Source organism: Pithys albifrons, chromosome 10 (genome assembly GCF_047495875.1).
Source record: "Pithys albifrons albifrons isolate INPA30051 chromosome 10, PitAlb_v1, whole genome shotgun sequence".
Taxonomy (NCBI): Eukaryota; Metazoa; Chordata; class Aves; order Passeriformes; family Thamnophilidae; genus Pithys; species Pithys albifrons.
The window spans coordinates 8305362-8319882 of record NC_092467.1 but is presented as its reverse complement, the minus strand read 5'-3'; the positions used below and the strand labels follow the sequence as shown (position 1 = coordinate 8319882).

At 47.0% G+C, this 14521-nt stretch overlaps 1 protein-coding gene across 2 annotated transcripts; it reads right to left on the bottom strand.

The window, feature by feature from the left end:
- Positions 1-3955: 3955 nt before the first annotated feature.
- GORAB (golgin, RAB6 interacting) lies at positions 3956-14273 on the bottom strand. Of its 2 annotated transcripts, XM_071564985.1 has the most exons (5): positions 14173-14273; positions 12623-12974; positions 10402-10503; positions 8219-8359; positions 3956-5678 (listed from the first exon to the last, which is right to left on the bottom strand). In XM_071564985.1, the coding sequence occupies exons 1-5, from the start codon at positions 14234-14236 to the stop codon at positions 5216-5218; spliced, it is 1122 nt and encodes a 373-aa protein (XP_071421086.1). In that variant the 5' UTR covers positions 14237-14273; the 3' UTR covers positions 3956-5215. The 2 variants fall into 2 exon arrangements, with proteins under 2 accessions (XP_071421086.1, XP_071421087.1); XM_071564986.1 differs by lacking the exon at positions 3956-5678 and having other exon boundaries at positions 8215-8359.
- Positions 14274-14521: the final 248 nt, after the last annotated feature.

Sequence of the window (14521 nt, the reverse complement as noted above, 5' to 3'; positions counted from 1 at the left end):
CACAGTGAATGTGGAGCCTTCCCAGGCTGAGATGTGAGGCCCAATTCTAAACCATGTAAGGGACTGAAGGGATGTCCCTAACACTGCAGCTTTCCCACTGGATGATCTGTGTGCACTTTGACGGCATAACAAGGCCTAAAATGAGTTCCTCCATTTCTCAGGGTTTCATTCTTTGCGGTGAGGAACCTCTGAGCTTTTCTTGTGCTGTCTGCTGGAATGGGGCTGACCTGAGTAGAGGGCAGCCCATCCCATACCCATTATCCAGCAGCCTCCAGAAAGGAGCACAGCCTTGGAAAAGGCCCATGTTCACTGCCCAGCTCTAGGGTACAAACACAGTGCCTGGCCCCCACACGTGCCTCCCAGTCCCAGATATCACATCCAACAGCATCCCTGCTCTGCTGGGCTTTCTGCACTCAGGCCACCATTGCCTATTCAATGGGACACTGTCCCCACCTCCTGAAGGTATGGCATGGAGCGCTGAGACTGTTCAATCTCTGCCACACGTGGGGGCTGCTTTACTCACTGCCTAAGAGCAATTTCTCCCAGTTCTCCCCTCCCGCATCATGTGCCAGGTGTGAAAACCAGTGCAGACATTAAACCCACTGCTCAGCTCTTGCAGCATGGAAAAACAAAATCACTGGCTGATCAGCCAAACAAGCAGGTGGGAGTGGTATGGGCAGAGGCAGGAGACACAAGGTACTAAACCTGCCCAGTGCTCCCAAGTGCCTCGTTATACTGATTTATGTTTAGCTAATTGAGAAAATGACTCTAACTACACAATCCAGGCCCTAATTCAGAAAGGCCAAAGCTTTTTAGTGTCTCTACCTGCATCTTAAAAGGCATGATTTAAACCCTGTAACTAACAGGCTGCCAAAGGCAAGGATTTGAAGGATCTGATGCCCCATCACACCGAGGGGGGTGAGGCTTGGTCAACTTCTCTCATTACTTGGTCTTTCCCCACTGACGTACCAAGTTTGCTGCTGGTACATAAATCAGGGGAAATGATGAGGGAAACCAGTCTCGTGCCCCATCAAAGGAGCCAACACTTGATTTAATGGGACCATGCAGGCAAGCCTAAACAGGGCACTTAACAAGCATGTGGTTTCTGTAATACCAGCCCACATCTACACACTGTTTGCACTGCCACTGGCAAAACCCTTTGCCCCTTATGCACCACACCTGTTCATATACACAGAATTAGAAAAGAGATCATGATATAATACCAAAGTGTTGAGCAGAGGATTTCTGGGTTTGCACAGGCCCACAGAAAAATTTTAGCTCTCTCTCAGCAACTGCATGAACCTTTCTACACAGCTATGGCATGTGCAAGAGCAGAGCATAGAGACCCAAGACACTGGTCCACAGTCACACCAAAGTACCAAACTCGGCCCAGGACCCCACACAAGATCCCAAAGATCCCACACAAGCTGCATCTGGTGAAGTTCCAGACTCAGGCTGGGACAAGTCGTATCACAGGGGGTTGAATCCAAATTTGAACTTTGACAAGAGTGTTAGGAACAGAAAGCCTATAGATCCTACTGTCTTAAGCAGAAAATACAGAACAGAGGGAATCCCAACAAAGAAGAGAATTCAATATTGCTCTGCCCCTTTCTTTGGCTCCTGAACTTCCCGAGATTAGCTGTTCCACATGCAATCCTCTCTACCAGGTTCTTAATACAGGAACACAGTACCCCCAACCACTACACCAGTCACTACATTTCCCTCTTAGCAGTTTTTCCTCATTTGGTTCAGATGGGATCCAGGCTCGAAGGCAAGACTCCACTGCTTCACAGAAGGTATTAGGAAGACCAATAGCTGATAAAGAACTTGAGTCCCTCCCCACAGAGCTACCCCAAGCTCAAACCTCCTGAGAGCCCAGCTTCATCTGGCTGGATATACAATCAGATTGGGGGTTGTCCAAGTGTTTTACACCACGCACTAGACATCCATGGGAACCCCAGGCTGAGTCATGACCATCTGTGCTCATTTAAACATTTCTTGACAGAGGAGGGAGTGCTAATCCTGACATCCTGGCCAAAATGCAACATGGACAATTACACTGTGCTTTGTAGCATTCTCACAGGGGTGTACATTGGTGTTTTCCAGTTCTTCCCGTAATGGTAATGTGGGGGTCCAGCACAGAAATGGCCACATGGCCACAGGAGAATGCCAGTCCCCTGTGACAAGCCCTGCAGTGTTACTGTCAGACATCACACATTGCTCTACTTTCCCTGCTGGGGGTGTTCAATCCCAGCACGCTTCATGCTCAGACTTCTCCCTCTCCCTGTGTGAGAGCTCTCCACTAAATCTACCCATTCATTCCTGATCTCTGCTGAAGTTCTCGGTTTTCCATTCTTCTGAAGAGACAACACACCAGTGGAGTGGAGAGCACACCTGCCTTCAATGCACACCTGCCCTCAGAGCTCTCCAGGGACAGCAAAGCCAAACATGGCAAGATCCAGAAGTCACTACAAAGGAAGAAATGGCTTTTGCTTGAAGGGCCTCCATTCCAACGGTTCTCTTTCCTTCAAGGAAAACAAGTTAAAAAGCTCAACCCTTCTGTTGCACCAAAATCATCTCCTGGCATTTCTGACCAGCACACATGCTGTTACAATTAGGACTGGACTCCCTGGCTCCGGCACAGGGGGAATGTTAAACCGGCACACTGGCACCCATCAAAACCTTTGTGAACTTCCAAAGTGGAACTGACACCACGGTAGTGGTTTGTATCACACGTCAGAGAAAGGCTTCATAACTCACATCAAACAATTTAACTCCTCAGCTCCCTGTCCAGTGAGAGCAACCAAATGTTGGGCTGCTGTTGTTATCCCACATGGTTGTTCCATGTGGCTCCTGGCCAGTTCACTCCATTTTGCAAGCTCAGGAGTTGAGGACAGATGGAACTGGCCAGAACCTCAACAAGGGACTTGTAACAGAGCAGAACCTGCTGATTCCAACAGCACCTTCCCTCTCAGGCAGAAACAACACCAGCACCGTCCGGATGGTACAAAAGAATTTTTCAGCTTTTAAGCAATTTTGTTGGATATAAACTAAGTCCCTTCTAGGAAACTCATATTCTTAAGCAGTTGTCAAAAAGATCTTTAGACTTTCAATTTTTTGCCGATTTTGGAGTTCAAACAATAATCTTACCTTTGACAGCAAAGTGCAGTAAGTAGGACTGATTTAACCACATTTTAGTCTACTAGAGAACCACAAATTATCTGCAAAATGGAGTGTGTGTGACTCCTGTAAATACCATTGCAACTCAACTCTTCTGTCAGAAGCTCTTCTGTGTGTCCCCAACAAACTTAATGCAACTGTAATGAGGAACAGGCCTATCCACCAGGACTTTGAATCTCTCAAGGAACAACTGGGAACAGCAGAAGAGGATGGAAAGGAGAACAGTACAATTAAATTATTACTGCACTTACTGGTGTCCAGTTCCGAAAACCATCCTCAGGTTGCTACAAGCTGTAGACTGAGCAAAGGAAGTCAGTCACAATTTCCTCACAATACAACCAAATCTTATACTCTTAGGTCAGGTCTTCCAGCAAAATAACAGGCAAAGCAGCGTACCAGCAACAACAGAGCAACACCTCATATGTATTTCAAATGTTACTTTGGTGTTTTCCAACTTCAATCAGCCCTAATTATGAGCAGCTTCTCTAGAAAACGTATTTATTCCACTTTCTCCTGTGTATGGGAGTGACCAGGAGAGACTTTCCATTGTTGCCCTGGGCCAGTTAGCTGAAGAAGTTCCTGCCAAGCTGTATCCTGCCATGTCTCTGCTTCATACATTTCCTTATTTTGGAACAGCCTTTTTTGAGGTTTTACTTTCACAGTGGAAAGTTGCCAAAGGACGTATCTGATTCTGCCATTTATCACCTCCTGTGGAAAACCAGTCTGGACACACGTATTAGTCTCAGATAGCACAACTGAAAGTAAACACACTGTGTACAAGATGCAGCGATTTATTAATAGAATAAAAAATGAAATGTAGTGACATGTTTTTCCACTGGTGAAGCCACAGAGACAATCAGTGTCCCATTTATATACTTGGTGGTGTCATTCAGCAACTCATTCATAAACTCTTACCAACACGTTCAGGTCAGGTATTCCAGGAACCATTCCCACACTTCCCTGTTACAATGTGGATAACTGAGCACAGTCCCCATGGTTTGCAGCTGCAATTGGTCTATGGGAGATTTTCCTACATCCTCTTCTAATTCCTGAGACTTTCTCAACCTGGAACATCATTTTAAAGCCTTTCAACAGCAACAGAGGGAACCAGCTGAACTTTTTGTGGGGTGCAAACCTGCCCTTCCGGCAAGAAAATGCACTGAATGTTATACAAAAATAGGCTCATTTCCAATATACAGTGGAGATTATCCATTACAAGATCCCTGGCTAATTATTGGCACTTTGAGGAAACTACAACACAGAAAATGTTTGCAATGGAACAGTTTTAAATGTAGCACTCTCTTTTGTGTGTTTCTACTTCAACATTCTTCAAGGTATTAAACTGTAACCCATCATTTCTGTTAAAGCATAGCTGGTATGTGATTTCAGATACCAGAGTTATCAATGTACAGCTTGGTAATGATTCAGCATTGTCTGAAAGGAATAGGCAAAGTGATAAATATGAGGTATTACAACTGATTTTGCAATTTGCTTCAATATGCACATTCCCTTTAAATCAGGAAAGAGTATCATCAGCAAAGGCAATTAAAGTAAGCACTTGTGTTTCACAGCATTAGAAACCATTGAAAACTAATCCCTTATGGATACAAAGGAAGACAAACATCCTGTTGCAGATGTCAGGGGAAAGAATGATTTCTGAAGCAGATCAAGGTGTGTTTTCTCCTGTAGGTATCTACCCCTTGCACACTACTCAGAACAGGTATCTGTGATACCCACAGGCCGAAAATCTTTGGAGAAATGCTACTGTTCACTTCCCAGTGTCCTGTTTCAGGAGGTACAAAAGCCCGTGAAGAGCTGAGCATTAGAACATGAATGTAAACCAGAATGACAGTGACAGATGGCAAATGCCAAATGAGGGTCTTGTAGAAAAAAAAGAGCCTTTAAAATTTGCAAACAATATTAAAGGGGAAGGGAAATGAAGTGCATACAACTGGCATTGCCAAAGCCCAGATATAACCTACAAGCCTGCAGAGAGCACACCATCCATAACCACTGGCCCATCTGCATCCAGCATTCATGTAGCAGAACAAGCCGGGGAACTTCCTGAAGTCACATCTACTGCTTGAGTTTGTCTGTCCATATTGGAGAGGGATTTGATCCCGGGGTTTTGAGACAGTTCAGAACCAGCAGGAGAAGCAGCAGCGTGGTTGCCAAGCTCGCTCCCCTGCCCTGCAGCACTGGGAGTGGGGCTCTCCTTGGCTGTCCCAGCCTGGCTGTGGGACTGGCTGCCTTGCCTCCCCGCCTCTGCCTCCTGCTGCTGCAGCATCCGCTCCACCTCAATCTCGAGTTCCAGATTCTCCTCATCCGCCTCCACATCCAGCTGCTGCATGAGCTCCTCCAGCTTCCTGGCCTTGCGGAGCTCGTTCTGCTGGATGATGGTGCACAGGTGCTCTGTCAGGTGCTCCTTAATCTCCGTCTTGTGCTGGAGGTCCAGCTTGGCTGCCACGTACTCCGACTCTGCCTTGTCATACCTCTTCCTGCAAAACCAGCATCATTTCCAGTGGGTTAATTCTCACAGCACTCCACAGCCTGACACATGGACAGACACTTTCCACATCCCTGAAATGCAAAATGTGCTCTGCAGAGCATCATGCCAGCTGTTCACGACATGCTGCTACATCAGCAAAAGGGAAAGAAAGTAAGTGTGAATTGATCAGAACTTCTCTGGAAATTCAGGCTCTGCTGCTGTGTATCCTGAGAGTTAACTTGCTCATCTGAAATCTATAGATTGAAACACAAACACGCATTTTGGCTGCTGTTTGAAGAGATGCATCACTAACAGCAGAAAGAAACCATCAGAAATGGCAGTGTTTTCACACTTGTAATGAACACCCACCCAGTGAACTGAAACACTGGGAGCAGTTCGGGATTTTCTAACCCTGCCACCCCCTGACAGGCACAGATGCTTGAAGGAGCACACTGTGGACACACATGGACATTCCAATCATGTCCTCTTCTGGCCACCCATCTGCATGTTCAGAAAATCAGGAGCAGCACAGACAGGCACAGCTCGTGACATCACCAGTGATCACAACTTCTGTGTGGCAACAGATGTAGAATTTTATTGCCAGCATCCCCCTGACACCCACCTCCTGCCAATTTGCACTTCCTGTCGTGACAAATATAGCAAAAAGGAAATATTCTAAATATTTACTGAGTTAACACACAAAAAATACCTAGCATTTTAAAGGCTGGTGTCTGCATTAGTGATGCCTCTTCCACTGCATCAGTAAATCTGTGTATAAATTCTAATTAACAGAAACACAGATGCAATCTTGCTCCTCAAGAAAAGAAACACGCAAAGGTTTTTGCAGCACGGCCTTGTGATGCACCTTACAGAGCACTTATAAAACTAGTACTAGTAAGGTGGTTGAATAAAGAATCCAGCTCTTTTTCATAAACCAGTATCTGTTTAAACAAAGCAACAGAAAGATAGGATCCTTTGCTTGGTGAAACAAGACATAGGAAAGCCTTCCTTCCCAAATAAGTTCTTCTTTATAATGATCACAAAACTTTGACCCAGATGTAAAGGCTAATTCTGCAGTGGGCAGAAGATGCCCATTTATACCTCCCTCTCAATAAATGTGTGTCTGAAATGGAAAAACTAATAATACTATGCTGGAAACATCTGCACACTTAAACCTCTGGGCTGAACTCACACATCATTCACATCATATTTATGAAAATTCAATTCCACAGCATTTGTCAAATGCCCCTAACTATGTCTGTGCTCAGGACTATTTAGAATTGCACTTTTTTGATCCACTGAAATAATTTCTGTTTTAGTCCTGAAACATAAGGCAAGAACTAAAAACTTGCTTTAGGAGACACCATTTAAAAGTAAATTGGTTTTGGCTCAGAATACATAAAAAATACAACACTGAAAGTATCTAACTTGCATTTCCAAATCCCTCCCTTCGGAAAAGATGAAGTTGATGAAAGTCATTAAGAATTTGGTAAAGTTTATCCACTTGTCCTACCAGCCTCTCCTTTTGTCATTGTCATTAAAAACTTTCCAAATGCCTGTGCTCTTTGGCCAGTAAGCATTTCAAATAGATCCATTGTTACAAAACTTGGGTATGGAGATTTGCAGAAACATGTAATGGTTTTAGAAACCAGATGAAAACTAAAATGTTTTTCCACTTGAGGACATGAAATTCTGTATTCATATGCAATCAGCTACTCTAACTACAGTTAATCTTTGGTAAATGATAACTACACTAAAGAAATACCATTTTTTTTTAGCTACCACTGCTTTTTTTCCAAGACTAATCACTATGTTTATTGGCCTGTGGTCAACGTAGAGCAAAAGTCAAAAGGAGAAATGCACATTTAACACACTGAATTGTGAACCAAAAACCACAACTGAACACTTCTGTTTTATGAAACGGCTGCACAAACATCCTGATGCTTATCTACTGATGTTGTGGTTTACCCACTACTAATGGGGTGCTCCGATTAATTTCTTGCATTTAAGGAACTCATCAGAACCAGAGTGATTAAAGGCACATTGTGAAGGGTGAAAGCTTGCTTTTTCCTGCAGTTTTTGCTCCTAGTTCCAAAAGCACTTCAGCAGTTTTATATGTTTTAAGCTTAATTGGTCCCATTGATTCCGAACGGACCAGAGCTGTCATCAACGAGCAACTTTCCCTGAAAAGGACTTTCATTTTAGGACTTTCCAAGAAAGACCTCTTTCCCCCTGAGAAGAAATAAACAACCTTGAAACAATAAAGCAGGGCTTATGGACAACTGCACAGTTAAAGCAGTACTTATGTCTCGTGACAGCACAGCCTGCAGTCAGAAAACCTGCTTCAGTTTCCAGATTCCAAGGGAAAAATTAGGAAATAAAAAGCATACTTCTACCTCCAGATTTGAAAGCCCCCCTGACTGTGCCTGCTTTAACTATGAGCTATTTCAGTGAAATAAATTCATTACTGCCTCAGTGACAGGAAACAGTGTTTTCCCCCTGCTCTCAGGCATTGCTGTTCCCTGTTCCCTGCTCCCTGTGCGTCCTTACCGGGCATAGGAGTACTCCAGGCTGGCCTGGTCGATGCGGTTCCGCAGGATGCCGATGTCTGCAGACACCATGTCATCCAGAGCTTGCAATTCCTTCTGGATCCTCTTTAGTTTCACTGTTTCAGCTTGAGTTCTTTTGGATCTGCAAAAGGAAGATGCCTTTTTTTCCCCCACTCTTTTCAAGCCTCTCTCCTTCACATACTGGGCCCCATTTCATATGCAGAGCAACCAACTTCCTTAGGATCTATTCAGAAGGTTTCTCCTTTACAGTTTAGGGCTTTTGATCTTTTTTAGTATCCACTGGGATCTAAAATGCCTGCTATTAAAGGACTATGGCAAAATTACGTAATGACTATAATCAAAGTGCCTAAAATGGATTGTGTTTCTTCACTGTGGAAACACACAAGAAGCTGCTGTATCTAAGTAGTTCTCAGAGTAAGGAAACAGGAAATGGCTTGGGGGGGAGTGAGAGGGGGAAGGGCTTTTAGCCCTGCAAATATCCCCTTTCAAAGAAGCCCAGTTAGCAGGGGCCAAAAAGTCACCTAACCTAAGCTTGATTTCCATTTTGTAAAATTACTCCCGAAAGGCCCAGCCAAATCCCAATGAAGTGAATGGAAAGTTTTACATCAAGCACAAAGGATTTCAATCAAGCCTTATGCAACCTTTTTCAACTTGGCCTATTCATTCCCAAGTCCTGAAAACTAAATGTTGCTGAGGGCAGCAAGCTTTGATGGATTTCACTCCCAGGCAAGCTGAGTGACTTTCATCACCACCAGCAAATTCACACTTCTTCACACCCAAAGTAGGTATCTGAAATCCAGACTAGTTGTGCAGGCAGTGACACCATCTCTCATTGGACCAGCTGATGCAGGTGGAGGGACACAGACAGCTGTGGTATTGCTGCAAGCCTGAGGAAGGGTTTGGAATGTCAGGCAACTCCCTAGGTATCACTTTCCATGTACTCTCTCAGGCACTGTTTCCAGGAGGAAGAACCCAGCCTGGTGTCACACCCATATTTGCTGTCCTACACTCACTCAGAACAAATGTACTTGTGTTTTACCTCTTCCTGGCAAAGGAAAACATAATTTTCAGCACTTTGAAGAGGATCTTCTGCACAGTACGGGCTGTGTTCGCCTGTGCCACCCAAGGGCTCTGACAGGCACAACATTACACATGTCTGGGAGAGTGCTGCAAGCCTGAAGCTTCACCTGGTTTTCCTTGATCCAGTGTCATGATCTGTTCCAACACCCTTCCCTACAAACTTTGCCTTCTGTGTAGTCTTAAGCTATTTCCATGGACAACACTGTACAATGCCTTAAAGTCTGGCCTCTGAAGAGTGAGAGCCAACAACTGAGAACATGTGAATTTCACAGAATCACAGAATGGATTGGGTTGGAAAAGACCTCTGAGATCATCAAGTCCAACCCTTGGTCCAACTCCAGTCCCTTTGCCACATCATGGCACTCAGTGCCACGGCCAATCTCAGTTGAAAAACCTCCAGGGATGGGGAATCCACCACCTCTCTGGGCAGCCCATTCCAATGCCTGTTTACTCTCTCTGGAAAGAATTTATTTCTGATCTCCTACTTCAATTTCCCCTGGCAGAGCTTGAGCCCATGGCCCCTTGTCCTATTGCTGAGTGCCTGGGAGAAGAGACCAACCCCTACCTGGCTTTAATTTCTATCATTTCTCATCATCCAGTGATAAAATGGTATCCAGCTTAAAGCTGATCATCTTCTCTTTTCAGTACTCTTCACATACTAGTAAGAGTCAAAGCTCAAACAGAAATAGCTATAGTTCCTCATCATAATTCAGGAATCAAATAAACTTTCTTTAAATCCAGCAAAAACAATTCAGGAACAGAACAGGGATAAGCATCTGAGCATCCCAGCTTCCAAACATGATCTCACTAACAAATTCAAGGACTTCAGCTAATTCTTGAGTTGTGTAATAACTTTTCCATCTGCACGCAGAGCTGCAGCTTTGGAAGTGTGAAAAGCTTAGTCACAACTTCTTAGCCAGCACTTGTCATCAAAGGGAAATGTCATTCCCAGCTGCTCACTTGTGGAGCAGGATGCACAGAGCACAGAATGGAGGAAAAAGTGATATTTAGATCAAGATCTGCAACTGGTTGGAGACAAAAAGTAACTTGCCCAGGCTCAGCCCATGTAGAAGAGCCCGTTACCTCTCAGCAATAGCTCTGGCCAGGAGAGCCTTCTTGCGTTTATTCTTCTCCTCTATCAGCCGCTGCTCTTGCTGGAGGATTTCCCATCGGGATTTTTCCTGCCTGCTCATGGACAAGAAGATCAAAATTAATAGAAAGTTCATTTCTCTCCCTGTTCTCCAAATAACACAAATATTCAGCATCATTATTTCCTGGAGCAAATTCTCAAAAAGTCAAAGGAACAATAAAGAGGTTTCAGTTCTGAGGAAAGAAGTATCACCTGCAGGAAGTCATTCAGAACAATGAAACATTTTAACAAGTGATCTGCTGCTCATAACAAAAATCTGCATAACCAAATAAAGTGCTGGGTAATTCTGCTTTGCTGGAAGAAGGAGCAGGCAGCACTTTTTCAGAAATGGATGGAATTTTTCATTTAAAGGTAGAAGCAGTTTCAAGTTTCTTACTGGCTGCTGCGAGTTGCCATCTGTTCCGTCTGCCAACACAGCCTCTTTTTTGGAAAGGTTTTTTGCATAAAACAGATTCTTTCACAGGTCTGCTTTACAACACAACCCCCAAATAATTAAACTGATACAAATGAAAAGCTGGTAAAAGTTGTAATGAAAATGAGCCACAAGGAAGAACAAGAATTCACTCTTGCCACCAAGGAAAGAATGATATTTACTCCATTTCCTAAGCTACATCTGCAGAGATAGAACCAGCCCCAGAGGATGGAAGGCATAGGATCAGGTGAGGAGGGACAACCTCCATCAACACAACTGGGCAGCATTTAGGAGAAACAAAATCTGCTTTTTGCTTTTCCACCCCATTGTGCTCTTCAAGCCCTCTCTCAAGAAGCCTCAGCTTAAAAATACCCAAGTAACTCAGCTGTTAACAATCATTTCTGCACAAGAACATATCTTCAGATTTCTCCTCCTCACTCTATCCCTAAAACATCAAGTAGAGAAATATCTATAATAAGATGTAGATTCAAGTGCCCAGGATGAGATGAATCCAGCAGATTCAGGAGGTGGCTGTTGCTGCCAAATTCATTTGCTCCCACAGGGTGAAAAACTTCCCTGCAGAGTTCCAGCTTTTTTCTCCCCAGCCAGTGCCTGTGTTTTCCCCGCCACGAAGGAGATGAACAGCCAGTGCTGGTGATCTGCACTCACAGGAGGAATTGAACTCCTCAGAGTGCTGTTATCCTGGTGCAGGGACAGCTACCTGCAGGCAGGTGGTCCCAGCCAGAAGCTGGGCAGGGAAGTGGCAGGGAAGTGACAGGAAAGTGACAGGAAAGTGACAGGGAGCATGGACAGCAGCTGCAGCCTCTCAAAGTTCACCTCTGCAAAACACAGAACCTCCTGGATCCTTCTGAGTTTAGAATTCCAGAGAAGCCACGTGCTGCTGGTTCCCACAGCCCTGCATCTCCAGAGGGAAGTACCTTCAACCCCTCTGAGATCCTGTGGACAGATCTAACCCGAGAAAGGGTCTGGCTCACCATACCTGGAATGCTGCTGACCCCTGTTTGGGGAATACAAATGATGCATGGAAGCTTGGAGGCCAGCCTACATAAACCACTAAGACATCTCAGGCACTCTGTGATGAGCAGTGCCACTGCCACAAGAACTTAGGTGACAACAGCACAGTGCGTATCTGTGTGGAGTGCACTGCAGAATTTGGTCCTGAATCAAGTTTAACCCAACCAGAGATTAAAAACAAAGCACCAATGCAGAGCATGCTAATATGGTCATAGAATCACAGAATGGTTCGGGTTGGAAAGGACATTAAAGCTCATCTTGCTCCAGCCCCCAGTCATGGGCAGGGACACCTTTCACTAGACTAGGGTGCTCCAAGCTCCATCCAACCTGGCCTTGGACACTTCCAGGGATGGGGCAGCCTGTGCAGGGCCTCACCACTCTCACAGGGAATATTTTGTTCCTAATATCTAAACCTACTGTCTGCCATTGTTAGCCACCATCCCTTGTCCTGTCACTACAGCCTCCTGTAAAGAGCCTCTCTCCATCTTTCCTGTAGGCCCCTTCAGGTCACAAGTGGGTCACCACAAAGCCTTCTCTTTTCCAGGCTGAACAATCCCAATTCTCTCAGCCTTTCCTCACAGGAGAGGGAATGATTTGATCTCTTGAACCTTTGTATTGGACACAGAAAAGCTCCCTTTCCTTCCCAATGAAAGGATGAATCAGTGCAGAACAACAACCCCCCGCCCTGATTTTACCAACTTACTAACAATTCCACTTTCTTTCTCTGCACTTGGGTGCTGGGCTGGGCAGGGCAGGGCTGGGCACTGTCCCTGCCATTGCAAGGTGTCCCTTCCTCCTGCTGGTCTTGGCTGTCCTTTTGCCTTTGATCTGCAGCAGCAGGAGGGCAAGGTGCTGGCTCGGGCTGCTGAGGGTGGCAGGGCTTGTGTTTTGGTGCAGAAAGCAACTGCTCTGGAGTGACCGGGGCTGCCCCACCCTGCAGTCCCAGCTTCTGGCATTGCTGCTGGAGGGCTTTTTCCCGCTGCAACTGCTTCCGAGGCTTGTTCCCGCTGTGGGGGCGAGGTGGCTGCTGCTGCTGCTGCTCCGAGGGCTCGTACAGCTCTGTCAGTGCAGGAGAGGGAGAAACGGGATCAGAACCAAACCTCAGTGTCAAACAATCTGTGAACAGCTTCTTCTGGGCCAGCAACTGCTGCAGAACTGATATAAGGACAAGACAACCAGGGTGCCACGGGAAGGAGACGTGGGGGAAAACCCAGGACCATTTTGCTGGTGTTAATCTGGAGATTTAAAGGATATGAGCAGCCCTAAATAAGGAGAGAGAGGATTAAGGGGGCTGGATGGTGGGACTAAAGGAGGAATGACAGGTAGGAGTGAGGCAAGTCTTAGGCTCATCATGGAGAGGCAGATCTGGGGCTAAAGAAGTGTCCCAGGCAGCCTGGTGGGCAAACTGAGGTTATGAAGCAGAGAACGGGGAAGAACAAGGTGACACGTGGGCAGGGAGGAAGCCGGGAACATGAGTGGGGCAGTGGAGAGATGTGTAAGCAGGATGAGGGCCTGGAGAGCCTGGAAACGAGAGCGGGAGGTTGTGGTGGGCAGAAAGGAGGGCTGAACAAGGGGAGCTGTGAGAGAGGGGGCGGGATAGGGGGAATGAGGGGCTGAGAATGAGGGGCTGAGGGGAAACGAGGGGTTGAGGGGAACGAGGGGCTGTGAGGGGAACAGGGGGCTGTGGGGGGAACGGGGGGCTGAGGGGAATGGAGGGCTGTGAGGGGAACGAGGGGCTCTGAGAGTACGGAACGAGGGGCTGCCCGCGGAAGGGCAGGCGTTTGTGCAGGGATAGATCAACTGAACTGAGGAGATGGAAAGAGGTTCTGATGTAGGGGCTGAGGGGATGGACAGAGATGTGGATGGAGGGGCTGAGGAGATGGACAGAGATGTGGATGGAGGGGCTGAGTGCCAGACGGAGCTGCGGCCGGAGGGGCTGAAGGACGGACAGAGGTGCGGATGGAGGGGCTAAGGGGATGGATAAGGTGAGGATGGAGGGGCCGAGGGCCGGCCGGAGCTGCGGCCGGAGGGGCCGGCCAGAGGTGTGGCCAGAGGGGCTGAAGGACGGATGGAGATGCGGATGGAGGGGCTGAGGAACGGACAGAGGTGCGGATGGAGGGACTGAGGGGCCGGCCAGAGGTGCGGCCGGAGGGACGGCCAGAGGTGCAGATGGAGGGGCCGAGGGGCCAGCCAGAGGTGCGGCCGGAGGGCCAGCAGGCGCATCCGCGGGGGTGCCGCGCCGCTGCCCGGTGCGTACCTGGGCGCTGCCCCCGCAGCCGCCGCAGCTCCTCCCGCGAGAAGCCGGCCCAGGCCTCGGCCATGGCGTTCCCTCCTCCTCTTCCTCTTCCTCCTCCTGCTCCTCCTCCTCCTCCCGCTGCCGCAGCCTGGACGGGCTGTCCGCGGCGTTCGCCTGCGGCGGCGGTGGGAAGGGAAGACACACACGTGGCTGCGCCTGCTGTCCCTCTGGCCGTGTTTTATAGAAGTATAAAGGCTTTTGAGTTGTTAACTAGAATGCTATAGGCAAAGCAGCAACCCATGTTAACAGCTTCCATCAGCCAAAAGTTTAATTGCCAGCCTTTGGGCCAGCTTGCTCCAGGAACAATTAC

Coding starts and splice junctions, on each gene's coding strand:
- GORAB (XM_071564985.1), bottom strand. CDS start 14,236: ATGGCCGAGGCCTGGGCCGGCTTCTCGCGGGAGGAGCTGCGGCGGCTG. Junction 12,975..14,172: donor GCTGCGGGGGCAGCGCCCAG/GTACGCACCGGG, acceptor CTGCACTGACAG/AGCTGTACGAGCCCTCGGAG. Junction 10,504..12,622: donor CAGAGAAAGAAAGTGGAATT/GTTAGTAAGTTG, acceptor GTCCATGAGCAG/GCAGGAAAAATCCCGATGGG.